General features: G+C 39.5%; 1 protein-coding gene across 7 annotated transcripts in view; it reads right to left on the bottom strand.

Annotated features, from left to right (window-relative positions):
- lrp1bb (low density lipoprotein receptor-related protein 1Bb) overlaps nucleotides 1-27,749 on the bottom strand; it is a 446,550-nt gene that overhangs the window by 12,095 nt on the left and 406,706 nt on the right. For 6 of the 7 annotated variants that reach the window (XR_006761946.1, XR_006761945.1, XM_014173709.2 and 3 more), the window contains 21 exons: nucleotides 27,474-27,593; nucleotides 21,504-21,620; nucleotides 16,862-16,968; nucleotides 15,704-15,836; nucleotides 14,721-14,827; nucleotides 13,843-13,975; nucleotides 13,014-13,136; nucleotides 12,653-12,775; nucleotides 12,211-12,351; nucleotides 11,795-11,929; nucleotides 11,245-11,364; nucleotides 10,037-10,278; nucleotides 9,032-9,255; nucleotides 7,086-7,192; nucleotides 6,232-6,348; nucleotides 5,705-5,878; nucleotides 4,565-4,690; nucleotides 4,052-4,216; nucleotides 2,097-2,258; nucleotides 1,116-1,290; nucleotides 739-843 (listed from right to left, as the gene is read on the bottom strand). Coding sequence is in view for 4 of the 7 variants with exons in the window: in XM_014173709.2 (XP_014029184.2) it covers nucleotides 739-843; nucleotides 1,116-1,290; nucleotides 2,097-2,258; nucleotides 4,052-4,216; nucleotides 4,565-4,690; nucleotides 5,705-5,878; nucleotides 6,232-6,348; nucleotides 7,086-7,192; nucleotides 9,032-9,255; nucleotides 10,037-10,278; nucleotides 11,245-11,364; nucleotides 11,795-11,929; nucleotides 12,211-12,351; nucleotides 12,653-12,775; nucleotides 13,014-13,136; nucleotides 13,843-13,975; nucleotides 14,721-14,827; nucleotides 15,704-15,836; nucleotides 16,862-16,968; nucleotides 21,504-21,620; nucleotides 27,474-27,593 (2,956 nt within the window). In the remaining 3 variants the exon portion in view is untranslated. Of the gene's footprint in view, nucleotides 1-738; nucleotides 844-1,115; nucleotides 1,291-2,096; nucleotides 2,259-4,051; nucleotides 4,217-4,564; nucleotides 4,691-5,704; nucleotides 5,879-6,231; nucleotides 6,349-7,085; nucleotides 7,193-9,031; nucleotides 9,256-10,036; nucleotides 10,279-11,244; nucleotides 11,365-11,794; nucleotides 11,930-12,210; nucleotides 12,352-12,652; nucleotides 12,776-13,013; nucleotides 13,137-13,842; nucleotides 13,976-14,720; nucleotides 14,828-15,703; nucleotides 15,837-16,861; nucleotides 16,969-21,503; nucleotides 21,621-27,473; nucleotides 27,594-27,749 lie in introns of those variants that run through there. The other variant, XR_006761947.1, reaches the window with a different exon arrangement.

Raw genomic sequence — 27,749 nt, 5'->3', positions numbered from 1 at the left:
CGTGGGGAGGTCTTTAACATTGAACCACACCTGATTATAACGGAGCTGAAATTAATCTTTGTGGACCACCAGAACCGCAGAGCATACATTCTCTTGGATGATTCCCACAGGTCTCTGGAGCCAACCGATTGTCCTCTACCAGTCATTGCCATGGAGTTTCTGCTGCTCATTACTTGTATAACACACTCCTTATCACTGAAGATCAAAATACTGTATACGCTTTCTCCTGAAGCCTACCACAATGACACAATGACAAACGAACAGTGAGATTCGTTCTGAACAGTAATGTTTCAGTAGTTTTAGTTTGTGGTTACTTTCTGTAGCTGTACCCCATGCAGAGCTTCCTTTCTTCTACACTGCCACAGAGGGTTAGCTTTTTAAAGATCTATACCCACATCAAAGCCTCTCATGTAGAGGCAGGTGTGACTCATTATCTTATTGAGCCATATCATCCTGTCTCTTGCTGTGACATGGCCTGCGCCCACTGGTGTCAAACACCCTCTCTACTTAGGATCTTAGCCCTGTGTTAAAAATAAACTCCCCTACTCCACCACCACCTTCAAAAATCAATCATTAGAAAAAAAGCCCAAGGAGATTTGGTTTCACTTTAGGCCGGCTTGTTTGGCATAACTGAATGGCAATGAAGATTAAACAAAGAATAAAGTAAGAATAGAGTAGATAACTTTCCTAGGCTATTGTTATTCCAGGCTATTGCTAGTAGGTAGTTACTGTACTTACTGACAGAAGGGCAGATTGGTGTCAGGGTCCAGGTGACAGGTACCTCCGTTGTAACAGTAGCCGTCACATAGCTGACAGCTGGGTGCCATCCTGCCATTAGTACAGCTGAAGGAAAACAGAGGAAAGCTGCTGTCACTGAGTGGTGGCCCACAATTTCTGTCTTTCTTTCATTGTTTGAGTTTGCAAGACTACTGATTGATAACCTATTTTCTGTGTAAACGGTCTTGAAAAATGTGAAGCTGTGGAATGTTAATGCATTATAACCATTGAAAATACAATACATGGAAGACTTTCAACTACAGTACATCAAGCATTAGCTCTAAGGCATTAACCCAACATAGAATATAAAGTAATGTTGTGAGATGCTAACAACTTACTTGCAGACCACATCTCCTGTGTCATCGTTGACGAGGCAAGGTGCTCCATGGCACCTCAGACACTTGTCCACCTCACACTTGTTGCCCTCGTATTTGGCTGGACACACGCACTCTACATGGCCACTACTGGACAATGTACAGGCCTTGGAGTTTACACAGTAGTGGTGGCAGATGTCTGTCAGAGGAGAGAGAGACCAGAAAAAGAGAGAGATATAGAGGAGAGAAAGAGGAGCATTTCATATTAAGGAAATGGGAGCATAGTTTTAGTTGGTTTGATAACATTTTTACAGGCCTTTAATGAGAATTAATTATCTGTATCAAATGGCATCTTGTTCATAGATGAAAACGTATCACCCCTTGGGCAAGTTAGAGTAGAAACGCAGCAATGGCGTCAGTTGAAATTGTTTTCCCCACAATTTATAATGACAAAGCCAACATAAGGAAAGGAAATATTTTATCAGTGCAGCACAGAAACCCCCAAAGGTTGTTTAGAGTGGCATTTAGAATTACTCTCTCACCCACACGGTATTTGTAGCTATGAAATGCCCTTTCTGGAATAAAAAACTCCAAAACAATTCATTGTTTGATTTAGTATTTATTGTTGTCGTTGGAACCTTAAATATGCAAAACTAAAAAGATATCATATTTCTAGAGAGTGTGACTGAATATAAATGGTCAGCTATTGTTGTTTATTCATGTTCTTTAGTGATCTTGGGAATGCTACAGGGTAGGTTGATACTGATTGTGTTAAGGTCAAATATTTATGTGTAGTTTGTTGCTATTGCTGGTGGATTGGCCTATGGTTGGAAATACATGACATGATTTTAAGGGAGGGCTGTGCTCCTCATAACAAATCAGTGGCTCTCCATGGGACTTGAAATATATATTTGGGCCCCCACAAAAATATATTTGACCTCAGGCACCCTCAAGAGACATTAGGCACCCCCAAGAGTCCATACGTAATTGGATCCCTTTACTCACGGTACAGACAGCGGTCTCCAGTATACTCTGCCATGCAGCGGCACACCGGCTGGTTCCCTAGGCTGACATCACAGGTACCACCATTCAGACAGTAGTAATCACACACCCGCTTCTCACAGAACGGACCTGTAAACCCTACAGGGCACCGACATGTTGGCTTCCCTGGAGGGATGGCGGGAGGAGAGGAGAGGATTGAGAGTTTGGCTAACAATTCCATTTACATTGTTTATTACAAAGATACTATAACTCAAGTGTTGAGGACGTGTGTGTTTGTTCCCAAAGTTGAGTATCAAGTATCTGAAAAACCCAAGGTAAAAGGTCCTTGATAACACAAGGTCCCTGGAGGTCAGAGAGAAATATTTCCAGTCCTTTAATTGATTACAGTGGGTGCCTCCAGCGAGACCTCCAGCGAGACTTGTTCTCTTCCATCACCAAACTGGGGTTCTTGAGGAAAGACATTAACAATAAGCTCTCCCAAGCTCTGCTTCCATCGCTCATTTTGAACAATACTCCCCAAGCCTCGGGATGTGTGCTCAACACAGCGAAACCTCTTACTTTATGAAAAAAATCTCAGTCTTCTAGCATGGATGAACAGCACACAGAATAGTCAGTGACTGTATGCCCAGCAGCGGAACAAATGTCCCATCACTTTGTTTCACTCCTCTTCGACGGCATTGGCCATAAATGAGGGTACCATTCGTCATATAATACAGATCATATAATACTGACTGGGCTGGTGAACCAAACAAGATTGAGAAACCCTGCCTCCAACTCTCCAACTAATTTAAAATCCCTCTGTGATACTCACTTCGTTTCAATCACATATTTGTCTCCTAAAAAACAGAATGTTATTACATATCACTGACACATATCAGGCATCTGTCTAGCTCATTAGCCAAATGCTGCTGTCATAATACAAAGGCTGACAGCTTGAAGTCAATTGACTGAGGACACCAACATGTTCTCAACATATTATTCCCAAACTATCAAATTCCCCCTGGGCAAGATGACACATTTATTACGAGAAGAGATGAGAAAATATATGTTTTAAGGGCAAACATTTCACTTCCCAGACTAAACCATTCAAATCAAAGTTGTAGACCAGTCTCTGAATACTTGATCTACCCCCAGTAATGACAGGAGCATTAAAACTACTCTGACTGTTCAATTACAGTTTTTATATATGTGTTAGCATTCAACAATCAGCTACTATATTTAGCACACTCTCTAAAATTGACTTTTATAATTTTCAAGGTTTACAAAACCATGAAACGATTTCACATTTTCACGAATCTTCAAAACTAAATGTAACAGTCAGGAAAATCACAGCAATCCAAATGTATCTATCTCTATGGGTAATTGCTCTTGTGAGTCCACCAGTTCTAAGAGACTGAGATGTTGTGAATAATTGCCCTCTTGCATGCATTATGTAATCGATTGACTGGTTTTTAGCAGGGAGACGTGAAGTAAAACTCAAGTGCTCTGCACTATTTTAGTTTATCCATGTTAGTCAGGATGAGTGGCAAACTAACAATGAGACAAATTGTCAAATGTGTGTATGAATACACGTAACGACAAAAAAAAAAGCTGGAAAAACAAAGTTTATTTTTGTCCTCCGAAGAGGGGAGAATAACAGGCCAATGATAATAAATATATGAATAATAATAATAATAATAATAAGAGACATGATCGGTTCAGTTATTAACATGTCTTGTCTCTATTATGCTTCATGCTTATTCTACCTATATCAATCAATCAATCAATCCATGTTGTAAGACTGTTGTAGCACAAGCACCTTTAGATACTGACCACTCCCAACAACCCAGAGAGTTCTTAACGACTTAACTACTTTTGAGTAAAGACCTGTGGGCACATAACGCCTTATGTCAATCCCGCTCTGATCAATCCATACATTTTTCTACCAATCAATATATGGATTTTAACAGCAGACTCACCCAGGGGTGAGCCCATGCAGGTGCCTCCGTTGAAGCAGTAGTCGGTGCAGTGGTTGACCTCACAGCGTTCTCCAGAGAAGTCAGGCCAGCAGTAGCAGCGCCAGTCCCCCTTCTCATTGGCCAGGCAACGCCCGCCGTTCTCACACGGTGGCCGGCACAGCTCGCCTACAATACAACAATGCACAGCATGTTCATTATGCTGAACTTGGACAGGTTTTCTGAAGTACCTTCTAAACTATCAATCATCATCAGTGTCATTTAGCTGGTCCAGGAGAAAGAGCATGATACTGTACAAGCATGTCATCTTATGTTATCATTTCAAAACATGCACTTCCACATTCAAGTCTTATTTTGAAGTACCCAAAATGCTGAGCGATTCAGAAAGATCTGACTTCATTAATTTGCATTGGCCAAGTGCCATCTCAGCTGGATTGTCTACCGTAGCAGTTTTAGAGGTGATATTGTGTTGGCAGCCAGTAAGTGAAGTTTCGGCAGGGGTCTTGAATAGTTTACCTGAGATGTTGACATCACTGCAGGAGCCGTTGATCAGTACCTTCCCTTCTGGACAAGTGCAGGTGGCACCCATTGGGTTCAGTAGACACATGAAGTCACAGTTCATTCTCAGGCATGGGTTGACCGCTGCAACAAGACAAGAGGCAAACGGTAGCCGAAGCTTCAATACAGCCATCAAACAAAACACGTTCATGTCTTTACTATTCTTCAATTAAACATTTTAAAAAAATTGTATATTTGACAACATAGAGAGGGAAGAGGCTAAACCGTATGACTTCGTTCATACTATCCACAAATGTATTGCTATTCAAAATCAACAAGAGACATGATCCACATTCCACTCAATGCCTAGTCCTAGAGGATTACTATGCCCTGTTAGCAAACACTACTTCGATATGCACAATATCAGCAGCATGCTGCCATTTTGCTCCAATAAGTCAATTGAAGTGTTTGGGTTTTCAATGAAATAGAAAAAAAAACAATTACACAGATTTGCTGTGTTCGGGGTTACAGGAATCATTGTAGATCAAAGCTAGCGAAAGAAGAGGGCGTCAGTGTGTTTCGCTAAAGACTACAAACCAACACTCATGGTCTTTCTGTTCTGCAAGATGTGCAGTAACTTTTACTGCCCAAAGAGTAGGCTACATGGCTGGACTAATGAGTCTTTGGAGAACGGTTCAGCTGCCCTTTACTGAAGAAAATCCCAAGCCAAGACGGATATGTCCGACGCTCCATAAACATTAACAATACACAGATAATAAATAGCAACCAAGTAGAGAAGCAGAGAATGTGAAATATATTGGTCCTATCATGGGAAATGAGATGACTCTCTCATGTCCCACACTTGAGAAAATGAAAAACTAGCTCAAGAACACTATACGCTCTTCCATTCAGGAGTTAGACCCACATAACCATCTAGAATATCAATGCTACATTGGTGCATTGACGTCTTGTTTGTTACTGTAATATCATGTTAATTGCCCTTCTTATGCTTGCATTTACACTAGAAGGCCGTTCAGCTGCTATTTTCAATATCCACATTACACAACCTTGATAATTTCCCTGTATTACCCATGCCCCTCATTAACACTGGTATTCATTAAAATACCCACTGAAAAATTGTAGATTTTATTTATTTACCATCTTGCTGCTTGTATCGATGGGAGATCATGACATTGGTCGTTTTCTCGAGACCCAAGTGGAGAAACTCCACAGGCTGTTTTCCATACTTGTGAACTTTGAAGACCTCGTGTTTCAGCCCAGTCCCGTAGATGTAGTCTTCAAATATGTCAATCCTGTATGGCTGGGATATTCCTGGAAACACAGCCGTGGAAACAGAATAAAGGCAGGGTGGAAAGAAGCATATGACCATGAACAACGTGTTGTAGTTTTAATGAGGGTTTGTAAATCCCAGGACAGAACTAGTAGTTAGTAGGAAACATGATCTGTGTGTAGTACTATACTACACCGATTGTTTAACAGCTTGCAATAGCCACACACACACACACACACACACACACACACACACACACACACACACACACACACACACTATTATTGTAGCAATCTTTTGATAAAATGTAGAGGAAATTAAACAAATGATCACATCAGTAGCTAGTATGTGCTTGGATAGTCAATCTTTGTTTTGTTCTCAGTGGTGGTGTTACCGTGTCTGTCCCTGATTGCCACCAGAGGGTCCGACCCATCCAATCTCACACTGCCTATCTCGGAGAGCTCAGGATCAGCCCAGTACAAACGTTGGTTAAAGTAATCGATGGCCAGACCTGGGGAGGATGAGAGGAAGAGATTTATTTTCCTTATGAATTGTGTAAAGATCAATATGGACGCCTTCATCCCGACAGCCCTCAGGTTCTAAACAGCATTAGGCTGTGGATAGACTGCATAAATAGAAAGTTATTTTATTTATCTCCGTAAGGTATCTCACTTTCTAAGCATTCGCCAGAAAGTCATTAACGTTGAATCATATTACAGGACCTATACAGTATACCAGTATATTTGTATTATCTTTTGATGACAGACTTTTGGTGTTATGCCCTACATTTCCCTTTTTATAAAATGATTTTCTATCATGTGTTTGACTGGATAAATGACCCAAGTTGTCATGGCGATTAAATGGGTGTGTGTTTTTCCACAGATGATAAATTCCCCCTACCTTGGCAGAGACAGTGCATGGGTCCCTTGCATTAAAGGAGGCCAAACCATCTTTTAAAAAGTAGATCAGCACTAAGTGTCTCCCCCAGGACCATCACAACAGGTTTGGTGTGTCAGACACATTCATTTACTTTTTTCCATGGCCTTATTTTCAAACATATCTATCCTCTAGTCTACAACTAGCCTGGTCCCAGATCGGGTTGTACTGTCTTGCCAACTCCTATGGTCGTTGTCATTGCCAAGACTGCACAAACAGATCTGGGACTAGGCTAGTCTACAACATCCCGTCTCAATGAAAAGATAAGTATGGACTTGCAGATTAATATGATCATGTTCTGTAGATAGATACCTGTTGGTCTCCTGAGGTTCTTCTCCAAGAGGATCCTACGCATGGACCCATCCATAGCCGACTCCTCAATATGAGAATGATCACCTATTACTGTCCAGTACATCATCCTGTAGAAGATACAAAGATAAGCATTTCCTGTTAGATGTCCATAACATAGTTTTTCTTAATTTGTACTATTCTCTACATTGTAGAATAATAGTGAAGACATCAAAACTATGAAATAACACATATGGAATCATGTAGTTCCCACATATACAGTTCCCACATATACTGAGCACTTGTTGGCTGCTTTTCCGTCACTCTGCGGTCCAACTCATCTCGAACCATCTCAATTGGGTTACTACATGATTCCATATGTGTTATTTCATAGTTTTGATGTCTTCACTATTATTCTACAACGCCAAAAATAATAAAAATAAAGAAAAACCCTTGAATGAAAAGGCGTGTCCAAACTTTTGACTGGTACTGTACATATTTATTTAATTGATGAATCAGAGACATATTATATTTGTGTGGCCGTGAGCGAGCGCTAAAACCCTGCCTGGAAAATGCCCTCCATTCACCTTTTATGGTAATAAAAATGCCCTCCCTCATTTGCTGTAAGATTTGGAGATGTTGAACTAGGCCATGATAATTCCTAAAAGAAAGCGCAATTATCACACTTCTGTTTGGGCAGAATGCTGCAGTGACTTTTCCAAACTAAAAATGCATGCTGCCTAGTGAGTGCTAAACACTGGCTGCACATTCTGGAAGATTGATTGTCCTTTTGAACAATTTAAGAGCTACAGCCCACAATTCCATGCAAAAGACACGATGTTCAATATTTTGTTTATCAATACATGATTGTGTCTCTATCTCCTGCTTTGGTATAGGCTCTAAATTAAATAGGTTAGGCTATGATGTTGCGCTCCTAATCGCACAGCAATACTGGAGCCTACCCATACTGTCACATAGGATTAGGTCTACTGTCAAGACTACCGGTCTATTTACTTTCCAGCATGCTTGGCTATTGAATGAGCGATTGATAAATGGTGGCCTACTATTTGTTGTTTAGTGGGAATAATTTAAACTAGTTATGTCAGAAAAGAAGAGAGACATGTCCTGCAATATGATTATGATTTAGGCCTATTTAATAAAAGTGAAATAAAAATATATTAGACAACATGCTGCTATGCAATCTCCTTACCAATGGCAAATGCATCTGTTTAATCATTAGGCCTATGTTTTTTTATTAGCCTACCATTATTATAATCCCTGTGCATCAAACACCTCCCATTTCCCCCAAACGAACAATAAGCATATTTGCTTGCAATACAGTTGATCAACCTTCTAGAAGTTGTGTGTACGCATGGTCAGTGTTGGGGAAGCTACTCTGAAAATATAACCAAGCTACCAATCACTTCACACTGGAAGCTACCCTTAGAAAAACATAGTTTACTTAACTAAAGTTACTTTTAAAAAGTATCTCAATACATCCAAACTACTACATGAAAAATTATTATTTCTAAATCTGAAATATCATAGACTACAAATTGCAAGAACAGATCACTCTGGAGTCAGATGTTAACAGAATGTGTAATTTAGCCTATTAAACACAACTATTTTTCAAGTGAAAATTAGGTGGGTCTGCTGCTGGAAAAAAAAGATAATTCTTGCCAACTTTTGCAGGATAAAAAGCACCTTTGATAATGAGGCCCCTGGTCTTCATGGATAACGGGATTAAACACATCCCTGTCTATACTTAAAGAATCCCTGGAATCCTTGTCTATACTTAAGCTTTAAAAAAATCAGTAAGAAAACAAATCTTGGATACAATCTTGGATGTATCTTTTAAAATTGCACTGCTGTCTTCCTCCGGCAGAGTTCCAAAATAATGACAAAGCAAAAAAGTATAAAGTGAAAACATAATGATGAAATTTGACATGGTTTGAAAAGAATGCTCTTACCCTCGGGCTGGGTTGACAGCAATGGCGTAAGGCTCTCCTGCAATGTCAGTTATCAGACGGGTGCAATTTGGCCCTCTGAGCTGGCCCACGTTTATAGAGTATCTGAGCTTAGTCCAGTGGGCTGTGTAATAGCTGAACCAGTGCATCCGAGAGTGGTCTGTCCAATAGATATTTCCTGTAATCCAGTCAGCAGACACATCCCTTGGTCTACGGAAGTCTGAACACTGCAAGGGAAATGAGAGCTTGTAAACATGAAATCGTGAACATGACGAAGACTTCCAAGGTATTTGTATTACACATGGCAAATGAACTTGAAACTTCTAACATTCATGTTGTCTATTGGTTTATTTAGATGCACTCACTATTCTGACCACTATCAAACGTGATACAGGTATGTCTAATGCAATACTTGATTCTAGAAAAGGTTTAGTAGCCTATGCTAAATGTGTAAGAAGTCTTACAAATGATCCCATAATACTTTATGCAATGTTTCCAATGTGACAACAATGACTCAAACTTTAGATCAATGTACATCATGGTCTTAGAATAAGAGTATCTTCATATGACATTGAAAGATGTGTGTAATTTATTTAAAAACATTGTGCTAGCTTTCTCCGACTTTGTCAGTAGGCATATCTACATCCGAGACATTCCTTACTTTAGGTCAAACAATAACTGGGAAAAGCATGGCACCTTGCTAATGTTCTGTTCTCTTGCTCACACACATTAATAAGATATATGACTGTATGAGTTATACATTTAATCTTCAAGCGCTCACTGCTGTGTTCAAGCTCTCATTGCTATAATCATTCTATAATTCATTGTCCTCAAATGCAATAACCAAGACATAATGTAGCTTCAATGGCTTTACAAAAGAAAGAAACATACATATCTTGTAATGGGCTACTTATATTAGCATATGGATATTTAATGTACAAATCGTACATTCAATAACACATTAAAAAGTAAAGTAGACTTTCCAACCACACCTTTGGTGATACTTACTATGTTTCCGACATTAGTTTTACTTTGACTCTTGTCTAGGATTTCTTTGTAAAAAAGTCCACCAGGGTTAAACTGTGTAGCCCAGATAAACTTTTGTTGGTGTAACAGAGCATCCATCCCAATAATGCGGGCATTGTCCTCGATGCGAGTGAGGAATTTGTGTCCATGGCTCTGGTTAAATGGATACACAAAACTTCGGATTTCAGTGTCATTAGCTATGTAGAGCACTCGATCTTCTGGTCCTGCCCGTTGTTGAGTTATTAATATGCAAAGAAAATGAAAAGTGGCTCAATTCCATTTGGGGTTTTAAACAACAGTTTGACAGCATCATTTCATTTACAGAAGCAAAGTATTCTCTAATATATGTAATCAAGTCATCATTCATATATAAACATCATGGGGTAGTTTCCTGGACACAGATTAAGCCTAGTCCTGGACTAAAAGGCAAGTCCAATAGAGAATCTCCATTGAAAGTGCTTTTTATTCCAGAACTAGGCTTAATCTGCGTCCAGGAAACCGCCACATCACATGATCAGGATAATAATACATAATCGCATAGCAACAAGACCAGTCATTTATAATTACTACTACCCATGGTGCCAATCAGTAGGAATAGTGGGATAGATGAATATGTATCACAATGCAGTGTATCACAGTGGGGTATACACCCGTAACATTAATACTTTAGTGGAAAGTTGTGGAATAGCTGTTAGTGAATATTGGCAATCATTATTAATCCATTATTAATATAATCCTTATTGGTCACATCAGAAACAGATGCAGACTCAGTTATTATACTCCTTACATGGTTAAATGGCTGGTTTTGTATACATTCAGTGTTACTTATACAATCCTGCCATCTTAATGTAAAGTTCATCCTAGTAAAATACCAAAAATACCAAATCTGATGACTATGACAGTATATTTACAAGAGTGCTAATGGTACAGTACTGTATGGGAGTACAGTGTTACCTTAATAGCTATTGAAAAAAACTATTCAATTCAAATAAATGGTATACAATATTCAAGAAAATGTTGCAGTTTATAGAAATTCATACTATACTTAGTTTATGCTAAAGTTGTAATTCATTTAGAAAAAAAATAACATCTCTATTGAAACAATCATAGTATAAGATACACATCAAGGTTTTTGATAGTTCAATTGTCTTCAGTTAGCACATACAGTACAGTAATAAAATGGTCCATACCTTTTACTATACAGTTTCCATTGATTTCCTTAAAATTCTTGTCACAAGTACACTTGTAGGATCCTTTAGTGTTTGTACAATAGTGAGCACACATGTCAAACCCAAGACACTCATTGATTTCTGAGGAGAAAAAATAAAAATCAGTCAGTTACTAAGCTGCCATACCTCTCAAATAAAAAATGGTTCATATAGTCCCAACCTATCGATGTGAGGATATCTATTGTATATTCTAATTGGGTAAAAACAATATATACTGAACAAAAAAAAACGCAACATGCAACAATTTCAAGATTGGTGGCTTATGGTAGAGAAATGAACATTCAATTATCTGGCAACTGCACTGGTGGACATTCCTGCAGTCAGCTACTATAAACACTATAAACACCTACTTGGAAAGCCATGTTATGTATATTGTTCATCATCCACGGACGGCTACATTATGTACATGATATCTAACCACATTAGTTACATTAGTTACATTATAGAATTTCATTATTACAGTAAACATTCTGTCCAATTGAACAGTGAGGAGAAAGAGGTCATACGGTACCTTCACACTGGCCAGTCTTTAGATTTCTCCTAAAGCCAGATTTACAATGACATATTGAACTTGTGTTTGTCTGATTGCAAATTGCATCCTCCCCACATGGGTTTGACTTCTTTCCACATACGTCTCCATGGGAAACTACAATTGAAAACAACACTTTGATTGCACATGAAAACACATTCCTAAACATTGTACATGCTTGCAAAAAGTTGCTTCATTGATGTGTGGAAGCCAAGAGAACAACTTTCACAGGACAGAAAAACACACAGCAAATATGTTACTACCATAAATGTTCTGTCATTTAACCCTTGGATCTAGCATAAGAGCCCTAGATTATCTCACACATCCAGTTCCTTCCTAGTGACATTTATTACTTCCATCTAAACAGCAGGATATTGATCTGTGTGACACACACGCACAGGCCTTGCAGTCCTGCTCGTCCGAGCCCCCGTCCCCACAGTCATTGAAGAGGTCACACTGCAGCTGGGCTGGGATGCAGCGCTGGGTACTGCAGGTGAACTCTGCTTTCCCACACGGCCTGGGTCGGCCAGACACCACCTCTGTTTTGGGACACACACAGGGCCCAAACACACATCGGATAGAAAGACCACATCGGCAACAGAGAATAAATGAAATTTGCATGAAAGCATGGGTGGTGTTTTGAGACATCTTTATAAAAATGCTGATAGTAGCCAAGATTCAAAGAACGATGTGGCTTTGAGTTTCTAGGGATATTAAAGGAACTTGACTAATACACAGTTTTTGATGCAATTAGGAATAAAGTTAGATTGGAAAATCAACCTCCTTAGTTCAACATTCTTGATGAAGAAAAATGTCATGTTTGAACTGGTATAAACTCACCACATTCCTTCTCGTCCGAGTTATCCCCACAGTCATCCACCTTGTTACACACTTGGTCAGGGCGCAGACACACACGGTCATTTCTACATCGGTGTGGCCGTGTAGGAGGACAAGGAAGTTTGGCTGGAGGGGAGAAGAAACACACAAGTATTCCAAACAGTCAAATACACTTTAGTTCATTCAACATATTCCATTATAGTCCATTCAACTCCTTCATAAAAAGGACATTCATTTTCTTTAAGAAATTCACCATTTCAACCATGAATATTACCTTACATGAAATATGTAAGTAATACCTAATAAAATATCCATCAAACACCTTTGAGAAAACATCTAAGTGAGAGACGTTATTTCAACCCACCACACATCTCTGTGTCCTCGTCTGAGTTGTCTCCACAGTCGTCCTTGCCATCACACACCCACGCGTGGAGCTTGCACAAGGTGTTGTTGCAAATGAACTCATCGGGACGGCAGAAGAAGATGCCTGCAATTACAGACTGAAGGTGAGCAGCAGTGCCCGTGGGCTTTCTTTCTTTCAGAAGGTCGTCTTTTCCATTTCCTTCAAAACTTCATATTCAACAGCATTGTGCTAGCACTATAGTGTCTGAATGAAAGAATGTTCTTGTTAGAGAAATGACCTTTGCTTGGCCAGAGTAGGACTATTGTGTTGTACACCTTTCACAACAAACACATGGCTAGAGCGGTGGTTGCTACGCTACTAGCCATGTGTGAGTTCGAATCCCCCACTGATCGTGACATTCATTGCACTGTGAAAACTAGGCGGGCTGCAATTGATTCTACCTAAGCTGAGAAGGAAGAAAACATAATGTGTGTACCATATTGGCAGGCATGTGTTCTGTGTTAGTGTGTTCCAGTGAACATGCTCAACTCTGCCCCCAGTTGCAATTTAATATTTGTTACATTTCTTATACAGGTAACATGTCCTGCTAGAACATTCAGTGGCTGCATATGTTTCAGCTTGTGCCTTCCTCACTGTGTGTGTGTGTGTGTGTGTGTGTGTGTGTGCGCGCGTGTGTGCGTGTGTGTGCGCAACACCTGAAATGCATGTCTCTACTGTAGTAGGACATGTTGCCTGTATATTAAAAGAAAATGAAGATGGACCTGTATAGAAAACCAATAGTTTTCTAGCACACTGGCATGTTTAGTGAGTATGTCCAGCCCTGTTGTACCTTGATTGCAGTTCTCCTCGTCGCTATGGTCCACACAGTCAAAAGTGTCGTCACAGCGCCATCTCCGTGGGATACAGTGGGCATGGTTCAGACACAGGAACTCGTCTTCCTTGCACTCCTTCACGCAGCCCGCCTGGCAACATGGCAACACAAAACAGCATTATATAGTATTAGATGTCAAACACAGTCGAGACTTTACACACATCCTTTTCTATTCTGTTAGGAATTCACCTTACACTGGACACCAAAAGATGTAGGGACCATCCTTACAAATAGGTATATATAATCTTTGCCGTATTAAAGGTCCAATGCAGTCGTTTTTATCTCAATATCAACTAATTTGTGGTTAACAATTAAGTACCTTAGTGTGATTGTTTTCAATTAAAATGGTTAATAAGAAACAAAAATGTATTCTTAGCAAAGAGCAATTTCTCAAGCAAGAATTTTGCTAGGACTGTCTGGGAGTGGTCTGAGTGTGGAGGGGGAAATTGAAACTAGCTCTTATTGGCAGATAGAGAGTTCTAAACCTTTCTTATTGGTCTTTTAACTAATGTACCGCCTGGTTATGTCACCAGTCAGGCCAAAACTCTGTCCCACTAAAACAGGCTGGAGTTTCAGGCGGCCTTTGCATACTGGTCTTACACTAAAAGGGCATTATAATTATTTTCACAATTTCACAGCATTATTCCAACCTCATAGTGTGGAAATATATATATATATATATATATATATATATATATATAAAAACACAAGAAAATCACTTTTTTTACTGCACTGGACATTACTTACTGTAACTTTTTTGTAAATAAACAAAAAAGGTGCAGTAAATAAGTATAGTTTGATTGCTATAGATGAGTACCAAGCAGAGCCACACCCACCTCATCTGACCCGTCCAGACAGTTGTCCTGTCCATCACATCTCAGACTGGCCGACACACACCCTCCACTGGCACACACATACTCATTTAAGGAGCAGGAGGGGAGCACTGGAAACACAAAGATCAGAGACATAGAGCTTTATGAGTGTACACACTCTACCAAATAATAATATAACAGCCATCATTCACAGAATGAGTGGGGCTGGTTTGTACCTGTTCTGTACACTCATAAAGAAGGTTGCATGCTCCATGTTAGCCTACTGTAAGTGCTAAAAAAATGCTACAACCCTTTCTTTCCAAACCAGCAGTGCTGGACATTGGACAGATACTAGGTCTAAATATGATGTCTTCCCTCAGGCTATGGCATGCTGTGTGCTGCCTGCTGCTGAATTAAGTGGTCTGAAACACACCCACACAATCATCACCACTGGGGCTCCGGATGAGGTTACACTGGCTAGCTACTGTACTGTAGTGGCTGCACTTCAGTAGAATACAAGGCATTTTCTGTTAGAATGGGAATGAGCCAATATCAACCCACTTACTGTGGGTAAAACACATGGCGTACTGATGCAGTAGTTATTTGGGGTGGCAGGTAGCCTAGTGGTTAGAGTGTTGGGCCAGTAACCGAAAGATTGCTGTATCGAATCCCCAAGCTGACAAGGTAAAGATCAGTCGTTCTGCCCCTGAACAAGGCAGTTAACCCACTGTTCCTAGGCCATCATTGTAAATAAGAAGCTATCGTAAAGGGTCAAGCAACCCCCCCACACCAACATTTCCTCATCTTACCCTACACCCCATTAAAAAGTCCAGAAAAACTATTTTTGTCCTATTTTTTAACTGAAGAATATAAACTACAACACTCCATGTTAGAACAGGAGCTCTGCAGTGATTCTCAGCTTTTAAAAACTACTTCAATTTCACATTAAAAAAGTTTTGGGGAAACGTTCCCTTCCGACCTTGTCTAGTCTTTCTCGTATACTGTACCTGTTCCCTGGCAGCTCCTCTCGTCCTCTCCTGTCTTGCAGTCCTCTTGGCCATCACAGAGCCACTTGAGGGAGATGCAGAGGTTATTGAGACACTGAAACTGGTCCTCAGCACACCGAGCCTCACAGCCCTTCTGTAGAGAGATATACAGAACAAGAAGCTCACATTTACAATAGGCTCATACTTGACACCACAGATGTTCCTACTGTATAAGAAAAAGAACATCAGGTAATACTTTATTTGAAGGGTACCTACAGTACATAAGGACTTCATAACACATTCATTACCCATACATAATGCATTCATAGACTATGTTAACTCTTTACAGTGAGTGTTCATTGCCAGTTTATTAGGTTTTTGGTAAGAATTGTGGGGGGGGGGGCAAGAAAAGTAGTTGTTTACAAGAGAAACCATGCATCGCTGACAAATGTTTACATACTCTGAACTAAATATACAGTTTGACCCAGAAAGACATCATTGGGACCACACACACAATAATGGATTATCAGAGGTTGCACATAGAGGGGATTATTCATACTATATACTGTAATTGCTGTGGAGGTATTTAACAGAGCAATAAATTACAAGGCATAATAAATGGGTAATTCCGTGCCTTTCACCTTGAATTAGCCATTCCACAATAGAGTTTTGAATATTTTCTAAGGATCGTCTCATTTTTCATGAATAGCTCACGCTTAAAAAAAAAACACATTCTGCAAAACAGGTCCACAACTCCTATGCAAGGCTAGTTAATGCAGTATTTTGAGTTAGTGAACCAGTTTGCATAATTATTTATACATTTGCATAAGAGCAGAAACATAAAACGTCTCTCTATTAGGACATTGTCAGCCTTAGTAGGCTATTCTCTCATGCGTTCCAATAAAAAATGTAATATTTAACGATTTGGATTTCATAATGCTATTAAATCATCAAGCCCGTTGTTGCATTTTCAATTCAATAATCATGCCTTTCAGAAAAAAATAAAACATACATTGATGTTTAGCCCTCAAAAATAAAGAAATAAACATGGGGTTAGGGTCAATTCACTCAAATCAGATTATTCAAGAGTGGACAGACACGAGGTTGTGATTCACACAGTTTACAGGCTATAACATGCTATTTAAAGGCCGCTGTTAAATGACAACAGTGATCACTGACCTCGTCTGAATTATCATGGCAATCATAGTCTCCATCGCAGCGGAATCGAGCCGAGATGCAGTCCCCGTTAGCACAGGCAAAGTCCTTGTGGTTACAGGTCAATGGCTCTGAGTCAAGGGGAGAACAAGGACATTACCACACTTGAAACAGAAATGAAGCAGGAGCCGCAATAGAAATGAAGTAGGAGCCGGCCCCCAAAAACGATACGCTCTACCACCTACCGATAATTAGAATTGTTAAACAACGCTACCTGGATCTTCATCATTTTCTACAAGGCTCTAGCACTCCCTAGCAAGTGATGTCTGTTATAGACTATTTATAGTTATAAACTAGAATATATACACTTTTATACATATACAATAGTTGTGAAAAAGCAACCAACCTCTAAGAAAATACACACATGGGTCTTTATAAGAGGTGTCATAAGAGAAGAGAATCCCCTAGACCCCTTTTACAGGAGTTATCTCTTTAGCATTGCATGCTAATCATTTGGCAGTAGGCCTACTGTATAAACCATCTGTTGGCTTGTCGGAGACGTTTGTTGGACTTGATAGTTGGCATGCCAGTGGCTTTCAAGATGTTAATACATTCATAGCTATAGTGACAGCTTAGGAGACAGTATACTCCTGAGCCCTAATATCTGGCAACCTCCACTCTGCACATTAAGGTACACTGTTTGTCTAGGTCTCTGAGGACAACATTATGCCATATTTAAGCAGCATCAAATTCCAGTGCTGGAGTTTTCCCCTTGTTATCATGGACTGTTAACTGACTGTTAACTGACTGTAGGGAGTGAAGGTAGTTGTGTTTATGAGCTGATCTGTTATCATGGACTGTTAACAGACTATAGGGAGTGTTATGAGCTGCAGTTAGAGGAAAGGTCCCAGCAGAGCCTGCAGTCTGCAGCAGATTGTGATTTGCAGCCTCTCTCTCTCTGCTAGTCTAGCTGGCACACCTGCTTAATTCTTTACCATCCAACACTCGGCTGGACTTTATTTGCATTTTAAGTGACATCAATAGGTAAGAAGAATAAGCATATAATAAATCAAATGAACGATGCATACTCAGCATAAAATGCAAATACACACATGGATGCTTGTGTGCACGCACACTTACATAGTGCAGAGATGAGATATGGACTAACTGGGTTAACAAAGACCTTTCATAAGTAAACATAAACTTTATTCCAGCAGTTGGTGATGAATATGTAAACAAAAAAAAGTGAGCTTGGGAAAATTACAGAGGAGAGACGGTATCAAAGCGGAGGATTCTCTGGAGCTCTGACTTTCTTTCAGATCCAAAGAGGTTGGAGCGGGAACATGCTCAGAGGGCATAGCCAAGTTATAAACAGCTAGGTACAGCGCTCCACTGAGCTGCCAGCTGCTTAACTTTGATTGTGGGAACACTTTACAAAGTTTAGCAGAGGAATGGTACAGTATACAAAGACACAAAGCAAGAGGGAAAAATAGAGTAACACAGTTCATCCTTAAACAGTCCCAAAATACCAACTGAACTGCGCAAGTGCATACGCAGAGTAAATACACATGACTTCTCCATGACTTTGAACCATATTTCCATGACCAACAATTGGTGGCGTCTCTATATACATATACAAAAGTAAGCGTAATGTGGTATCGACACTGGTAGGCTGCTCTCTGATCCCATGTACCACCTCCTGTCATTGTGGAAGGCACTTAACCCCCACAAAGTAGAACACCTGTTATGTAACTGTACAAAACACATGTGGTCAACTCTCAGTCTGGAGAGCTACTGGGTGTGCAGGCTTTTGATCAAGCCCTGCTCAAACACAGAGCCAGTTTATCAAGGTCCGGTTGAGCAGCTAATTTTTTAAATGTGGTTTGTTACAGGACTGGAATAAATGCCTGCACACCCATTAGCTCTCCTGGATGATGGCTGACCACCCTTGATGTACTGTATAACATTGAAACCAAATACTTGTTATGCCTTTTGAAATAATTAGCAAATGTTTTTATTTTTTATTGACTATCCGAAACATACAATATACTTGCAGTGAAGCCGCTCAACAACTACACCAATAATTAGCTCACTATCAAAGATCAAATGGCTTTGATAGACTACAAATATTTTCATTCAGCTAAAGCGAGCCCGCAAATCTTCCTCAGGAAATGTACTTTTTCTAGTTTAGTCATATTTATCTTAGCTAGCTACCTTAGAAGAGTTTACTTTTCAGGCTGACTAGCATCTATTGAGTTGCAATGTCCCATATATTGGATGCCTAAATCAAGTGGAAGTATCTACAAAACAAGCGTTGAAGACACATAATCCAAAAGAAAGGCTACATCAAAAACCTTTCTCCTAAAATTACTGTTTGCAATTCACAAATTGATTCACCACATTTAAACTGATTCCCAACTAATACAATGGCAAAATATTTGTTTAAATTAATCATATGAATAATTCATAAAAAGTATGTACAGTTGGAAGTTTACATACACTTAGGTTAGAGTCATTAAAACTCGTTTTTCAACCACTCCACAAATTTCTTGTTAACAAACTATAGTTTTGGCAAGTCGGTTAGGACATCTACTTTGTGCATGACACAAGTCATTTTTCCAACAATTGTTTACAGACAGATTATTTCACTTAAAATTCACTGTATCACAATTCCAGTGGGTCAGACGTTTACATACACTAAGTTGACTGTGCCTTTAAACAGCTTGGAAAATTCTAGAAATGATGTCATGGCTTTAGAAGCTTCTGTTAGGCTAATTGACATCATTTGAGTCAATTGGAGGTGTACCTGTGGATGTATTTCAAGGCCTACCTTCAAACTCAGTGCCTCTTTGCTTGACATCATGGGAAAATCAAAAGAAATCAGCCAAGATTTCAGAAAAAAACTTGTAGACGTCCACAAGTCTGGTTCATCCTTGGGAGCAATTTCCAAACACCTGAAGGTACCATGTTCATCTATACAAATAATAGTAGGCAAGTATAAACGCCATGGGACCACGCAGCCGTCATACCGCTCAGGAAGGAGACGCGTTCGGTCTCCTAGAGATGAACGTACTTTGGTGCGAAAAGTGCAAATCAATCCCAGAACAACAGCAAAGGACCTTGTGAAGATTCTGGAGGAAACAGGTACAAAAGTATCTATGTCCACAGTAAAACATGTCCTATATCGACATAACCTGAAAGGCCGCTCAGCAAGGAAGAAGCCACTGCTCCAAAACCACCATAAAAAGACAGACTACGGTTTGCAACTGCACATGGGGACAAAGATCGTACTTTTTGGAGAAATGTCCTCTGGTCTGATGAAACAGAAATAGAACTGCTTGGCCATCATGACCATCGTTATGTTTGGAGGAAAAAGGGGGCGTCTTGCAAGCCGAAGAACACCATCCCAACCGTGAAGCACGGGGGTGTCTGCATCATGTTGTAGGGTGCTTTGCTGCAGGAGGGACTGGTGCACTTCACAAAATAGATGGCATCATGAAGCAGGAAAATTATGTGGCTATATTGAAGCGACATCAGTCAGGAAGTTAAAGCTTGGTCGCAAATGGGTCTTCCAAATGGACAATGACCCCAACCATACTTCCAAAGTTGTGGCAAAATGGCTTAAGGACAACAAAGTCAAGGTATTGGAGTGGCCATCACAAAGCCCTGACCTCAATCCTATAGAAAATCTGTGGGCAGAACTGAAAAAGTGTGTGCGAGCAAGGAGGCCTACAAACCTGACTCAGTTACACCAGTTCTGTCAGGAGGAATGGGCCAAAATTCACCCAATTTATTGTGGGAAGCTTGTGGAAGGCTACCCAAAACGTTTGACCCAAGTTAAACAATTTAAAAGCAATGCTACCAAATACTAATTGAGTGTATGTAAACTTCTGACCCACTGGGAATGTGATGAAAGCTGAAATAAATCATTCTCTCTACTATCATTCTGACATTTCACATTCTTAAAATAAAGTGGTGATCCTAACTGACCTAAGACAGGGCATTTTTACTAGGATTAAATGTCCGGAATTGTGAAAAACTGAGTTTAAATGTATTTGGCTAAGGTGTATGCAAACTTCCGACTTCAACTGTATGTATGGCCTTATTCGCGAGTGTCGATGGAAAGTTTTTTGGGACATAAGAAAAACATGAATACATGCTAACAATAGCTAGTTTACTAGAGGGTACAATATATGTTGTGAATTGGCTACCTAGTTATTAGTCTGTTCTCTATCATATTTTATAGGCTAGGCCTACTTGCTGCTGCAATGTCCAACTGTCTCTCTGTCCTTTAGCAACGGCCCACTTGTCTTGCACACGTGCAGGTGACGCACGCAAACAGCAAGAGTGTCATTCAGATCCTGGCTGATAAGTAGATTTTTATTTGATTGATAAAACTTGAAAAAAAATTTTTTTTAACTGTGGCTAAATAAATTACATTAACAGAATTTCTAAAAGGAATTTTCATAAAATCCCTCAAATTTGGTAAACTGGATCCAAAACTTTTCCAGGCCTGGAAAATACTATTTCAAAATTCCATTACTTTTCCATGATTTTCTTGACCGTATGAACTCTAGTTGGCCTGTACGACGTCAAGAGCATATATAAGTTGCTAAAAGATAGGAGGGAGCTAAGAAAGTAGAGCAGCAGACATAGGCGTACTCACTGCAGTTCTGCTCATCTGAGTTGTCTCCACAGTCGTTCTGGCTGTCACACCTCCAGTGGTCCGGGATGCAGTTGTTATTTTCACAGCGGAATTCATGAGGTCCGCAGGTCTTTTCATCTTTTTTACATCAGGAAACAAACAAACAGACAGATGCAAATGTCTTCAAAGAGCATGAATATTAATGGTGGAGCTATCATATTTCGATGTGTAATCATCATTTCCTCAGGGTTTTCTCGTAGTGCAAGGCTGACACCAAGTTCAAAACATCCCTCGTACTCGAGAGACACTAATACATTGTAAGATGAAATACCTGACTGTGCTGCCAATTGCTTAGATCTCCTAACAGAATCTATGACAACAACTTTGCAATATTAAACACCTTTTGTTAAGACCCTACAAAATATTTGCAAAAAAATATTTGATAAAATGATGTCTTCCTAAGATTGGTGATATAGTGTTACCTCCCTTCCCTGTGAGACTGTTAAGGCAGAAACTAAAATAAGAGTGAGGTAATTTTTGATTATTTTACATTTACATTTAAGTCATTTAGCAGACGCTCTTATCCAGAGCGACTTACAAATTGGTGATTCACCTTATGATATCCAGTGGAACAACCACTTTACAATAGTGCATCTAAATCTTTTAGAGGGGGGGGTTAGAAGGATTACTTTATGTCATCCAATAGCTGACTGACCTTAATTGCCAACATTTTTTGCTATGTTATAAATATACATTTAATTTATTCATCTCAAAAGTTTGATACAGAGGGTTCTGTTTCCTAAAACCAGGAGACAAAAAACACCTTTCAAACTTATAAAAATAAGTATATCTAAATTCCATGTAATGGCTTTCAAAGTCACAGCCAAGTCTCTTTTTTAAATACATTTATACATAAGTAGTTAGGGAAAATGACCAGAGTATAACAGTTCTCACGTAGAGGGTTAGGTATCAGAAGGAGATGGTGACAGGTGTGGCCGGATGCTGTCATAGTCTTTATATGATATACAGTACCAGTCGAAAGTTTGGACACACCTACTCATTCAAGGGTTTTTCTTTATTTTTACTATTTTCTACATTGTAGAATAATAGTGAAGACATCGAAACTATGAAATAACGCATATGGAATCATGCAGTAACCAAAAAAGTGTTAACCAAATCAAAATATATTTTATATTTGAGATTCTTCAAAGTAGCCACCCTTTGCCTTGATGACAGTTTTGCACACTCTTGGCACTCTCAACCAGCTTCATGTGGTAGTCGCCTGGAATGCTTTTCAATTAACAGGTGTGCTTTGTTAAAAGTTAATATGTGGAATTTATTTCCTTCTTAATGTGTTTGAGTTGTGTTGTGACAAGGTAGGGGTGGTGTACAGAAGATAGCCCTATTTGGTAAAAGACCAAGTCAAGAACAGCTCAAATAAGCAAAGAGAAACAACAGTCCATCATTACTTTAAGACATGAAGGCCAGTCAATGTGGAAAATGTCAAGAACTTTTAAAGTTTCTTCAAGTGCAGTCGCAAAAACCATCAAGCATTATGATGAAACAGGCTCTCATGAGGACCGCCACAGGAAAGAAAGACCAAGAGTTACCTCTGTTGCAGAGGATAAGTTCATTAGAGTTACCAGCCTCAGAATTTGCACCCCAAATTAATGCTTCACAGAGTTCAAGTAACAGACATCTCAACATTAACTGTACAGAGGAGATTGCGTGAATCAGGCCTTCATGGTCGAATCCCTGCAAAGAAACCACTACTAAAGGACACCAATAAGAAGGCGAGACTTGCTTAGGCCAAGAAACACGAGCAATGGACATAGAACGGTGGAAATCTGTCCTTTGGGCTTGATGAGTCCAAATTTGAGATTTTTGGTTCCAACCGCCGTGTCTTTATGAGATGCAGAGTAGGTGAACAGATGATCTCCTCATGAGTAGTTCCCACCGTGAATTATGGAGGAGGTGGTGTGATGGTGCTTTGCTGGTGACACTGTCGTGATTTATTTAGAATTCAAGGCACACTTAACCAGCATGGCTACCACAGTATTTTGGATCGATACGCCATCCCATCTGGTTTGCGCTTAGTGAGACTATCATTTGTTTTCAACAGGACAATGACCCAAAACACACCTCCAAGCTGTGTAAGGGCTATTTGACCAAGAAGGAGAGAGATGGAGTGCTGCATCAGATGACCTGGTCTCCACAATCACCCGACCTCTACCCAATTGAGATGGTTTGGGATGAGTTGGACCGCAGAGTGAAGGAAAAGCAGCCAACAAGTGCTCAGCATATGTGGAAACTCCTTCAAAACTGTTGGAAAAGCATTCCAGGTGAAGCTGGTTGAGAGAATGTCATCAAGGCAAAGGGTGGCTACTTTGAAGTATCTCAAATATAGAATATATTTTGATTTGTTTTACACTTTTTTGGTTACTACGTGATTCCATACAGTATGTGTTTTTTCATAGTTTTGATGTCTTCACTATTATTCTACAATGTTGAAAATAGTAAAAATAAAGAAACACCCTGGAATGAGTAGGTGTATCCAAACTTTTGATTGGTACTGTATATACTGTATTATTATTATTTCAGTGTCATACTCCAATTGGTGCCCAGCCCACATTATAAGAAACAATTTCTTAGTTGCTGTTCCAATGTGACAACAGGGGCAGGAGGGGAAAGCACACACACACGCACACACACGCACACACGCACACACACACACGCACACACACACACACACACACGGGGAAACTCATTAGGAGCCAGCCACTAACAAGATTTAAAATAAATGCTGACACAGCACTATAGATGATATATAAGAACATCTACTTTATATCTTACTTAGCTCATTAGAGCTTCACTTTTACAATCAAATATCAGTTCAAATATATCATCATCCTTGAAAATGTATGACTAATTTGAGTAGTATACCTATTTTTTATTTATTTTTGAGCACTTTTTCAACTTTGGCACTGGATCGATTTGTGTCTGAGTGTACTGAAATATCTTGTAGAAAATGCCACTTGATAAAGAGTAACAGCAACTCAGAAGCATAGATAACAATCACAGGGAAATCAATGTAAGGAGGGAGCTGCAGGGAAGTGACAAGCCATTATAAAACATCCTGATGATAGCTTTTTCAGATGTCACTCAAATGAATTTCTGCTGAGATTGGCATGCTGATAACACCCACCACACACACCAGGGTTTCCGTTAGCTGGTAATTGCCGGCTAACGGATTAATTAAAAGCTAATAAATACAATTGTAGCCGGCCAAATTGTCCGGGGCTACATATCATACATCCTTGTTTCATGCTCCAGCACCATTCTCTCACTCCTTGGCCTTATGCGCCTGATGCTGAGGAGAGAGAGAGAGAGAGAGAGAGAGAGAGAGAGAGAGAGGATCCTTGGGATACTGTTGATAGCGAAGATGGAGGCCATTTTCATTGAAGTAAAATGAAAGTTAGAAAGTATGCCTATAGTGAAAAGCCTACCAGGGCAATGTCCTCCACATGGACAAGTTTTTAATATTGTAGTGGACATAAATGGGAAGAATGTTGGCGTGTCCAAATGCAGGCTACTGCGCAACTAGCTATTCATGTAGGATGGTAGTTTTTTTTCCCTTCTCGTATTTATAAACATTTTATCATTATTATTACTGTATATCATTGTTATTACTGTAGGCATATTTATTAATCCAAACCAGTTCTTTAAATATGCGAAACGTGTTTTGGTTAATTCTGTTGAGACATTTTCGGTGGCTAAATTAAGTTCGATCTGTCTCTTTAATTGTGTGCTCCATATTTAGTTTAAGAAATAGTAAGTTATAAGTAGGCCTGTTGTAAAATACTGTACATATCACTAGCCTATTGCTGTACATTTGTTGGGTATGGTAGGCACTAGCCTTAGTAATTGCTGCAATACAGCCTGTTCAAAACGTTTGTGAAGTTTTAAACCAGTTCTCAAGTGTTTTGTTTCATTCTGAGCCATTTTCTTTGGCCAAATTAAGTTCCAACTGTAATGTTGTGTTAGCCGCAATATAATATCCAGCTCATATTTTCTCTATAAATAATGGCTTAACTTACTTTTGGTATTAACCTAATTCAGTTTAGAAACTTTTGTGAAGGTTTGGTGTGGTTATTAGCCCATTATACTGCAGGCCTATGGTACTAAGGCAGTGCGCACAGGTGCTCCCACTGACTTCGACAAATACACTTGAGGTGATGCTTGTCTTCATAAAAAATATTCTGATTGAAAATGAATGAATAAGCCTCCTCCTGTACGGCTATATCTGTATAGCAGAGGCAGTAGGCTAGCCTATCTGACAAGGATAATATACGTTGGTGTTGTAGCATGTCGTCGGCCATATCTCTCTCTCTCTCTGGGACTATGCCTAAGCTTCTCTTCAATTATATATATATATTTTTTATATTAATATCATACACTGGACGCCTAAGCCAACAGTATAGGCCTATACATGCAATGCCCTGATGCATTTAGTGCTCAAATCCCCGACAGCTGAACCATGAGGTGAACAATTATTATTTTAGGAAAGCAAAAACCAATAAGCTATAAAGTTTCTAATGCTACACATCGAAACACAAGCAACAGTGTTTTTGTCATTTGTTCTAGGCTATTTTAAGGACACGTAAATGTCCCTCATTTTTTGATAGCGCTGACTGCATGGGTGAACGCCCTAATGGGTTATGCACCCAATGCATATGGATGACCGGTACATTTCTTAAAATGCCCGATAAATTCAAATCTTCCGGGTCACTTGTCCGGCACAAAATGTTCCTAATGGAAACCCTGACACACACACACACTCAATTGAAAGCATTGAAGATAGTTATTTTCTCTCAAATTGACCAATTGATTAAATTGGTTAAGCCAAATAACAAAGAAAGAAAAGTTTGGTTTGGAAGCAGTTGGAGGCCTGTAATAGCTGTCTCCATTAAATGAAAGGCCATTTTAAGCAGTGAACGGCTATCCTAGAGTGGTATTGGCTCATGAAAGGTGAATTATTTCATGTATGAACTAGTTGTGCAAGGGCTGAAAAACTGACATCCACACAGGTAAAGAGAACTAGTAATGGAAGAATGAGATTTTAAAAAATAAAAATAATTCTCAAGGACAATGGTTTAGGAGTATCATTTCACTATCCTAATTATCCTCCATATCGCACTCAATTGTTAACTGAACAGCATTTAGGAAACGTTAATTAAAATGTTACAACTTCTAAAAGAGATCTCTTTAGTTAGCGGCAATTATTAGCTTACAGCCTGTTTTGAACTTCAGAAGAGTTAGTATCTAACAAAACAACCAATACTTTGAGTGAAGAAACAATTGATCTTGAGCTGATCGATTTTCCCAAAGATTATGGCAGCCTATCTATCTACTCAAATAACCATTGGACTGAGATGAAGAGGAAAACAGCCTTAAAAGATAGAACACTTGCTAACACTGCACAAAGGCCCAAGAAGTAAATTCATGTGGAACCTTGATCTCTTTCTTCTAGATGTGAGCAGAGCTAAAAATCATTGAAAGCCTAATCCAGAGGAAATAGTTGACTTAAAAGTAAAACACAGCTCAGTGACTTCCTAGCTTCACAGTTTCAAGTCATGACCAGTGGGAAAGATAGTTGTATGAGGATGGAAAGTATCTCTACCACTGAAAATACCTTGAAAATAATACTCTAAACTATTTGTGGGGGTCAAAACACTAAAGAAGAAGGGACCATGATGCGCTAACTATCCAATGTGATGTCTGCTGTTTTGATGCCATACACACTACTGAAAAGTCTGACATCCAGTGCTGATAAACTACCAGTCTTTATGGCTGCTTCAACTCAATCAGTACAGAGCAGATTAGAATGAACCCATGCGTACAATTAATTCATTTCCTAATCACAATTTCAACCGAGGAGCAATAAAACTATAGGACTGGTTTGATTTATGATTTTAACGCTCCCCCACTCACCACAATTAGCCTCGTCTGACCCGTCTGTGCAGTCCGGGTCCTCATCACACACCCACAGCTTGGAAATGCAGTGCATGGAGGCCTTGCACTGGAACTGATCCGGGGAACAGGTGCTCTCCGCTGTGGAGAGGAGGGCGTCCAGGTTTACAACAGGCCAAATCAAATCAAATGTTATACAACTGCTGTAGACCTTACCGTGAAATGCTTGAGCGGAGGGGAGAACAATAGGGGATGGGAGAGAGTGATAAAGAGATAAGGGGGAGAGAGAGATAGGGG

The sequence above is a fragment of the Salmo salar genome, chromosome ssa25 (genome assembly GCF_905237065.1).
Source record: "Salmo salar chromosome ssa25, Ssal_v3.1, whole genome shotgun sequence".
Taxonomy (NCBI): domain Eukaryota; kingdom Metazoa; phylum Chordata; class Actinopteri; order Salmoniformes; family Salmonidae; genus Salmo; species Salmo salar.
Note: the sequence above shows the minus strand (reverse complement) of the source record. Positions and strands in the feature narration are given on the sequence as shown.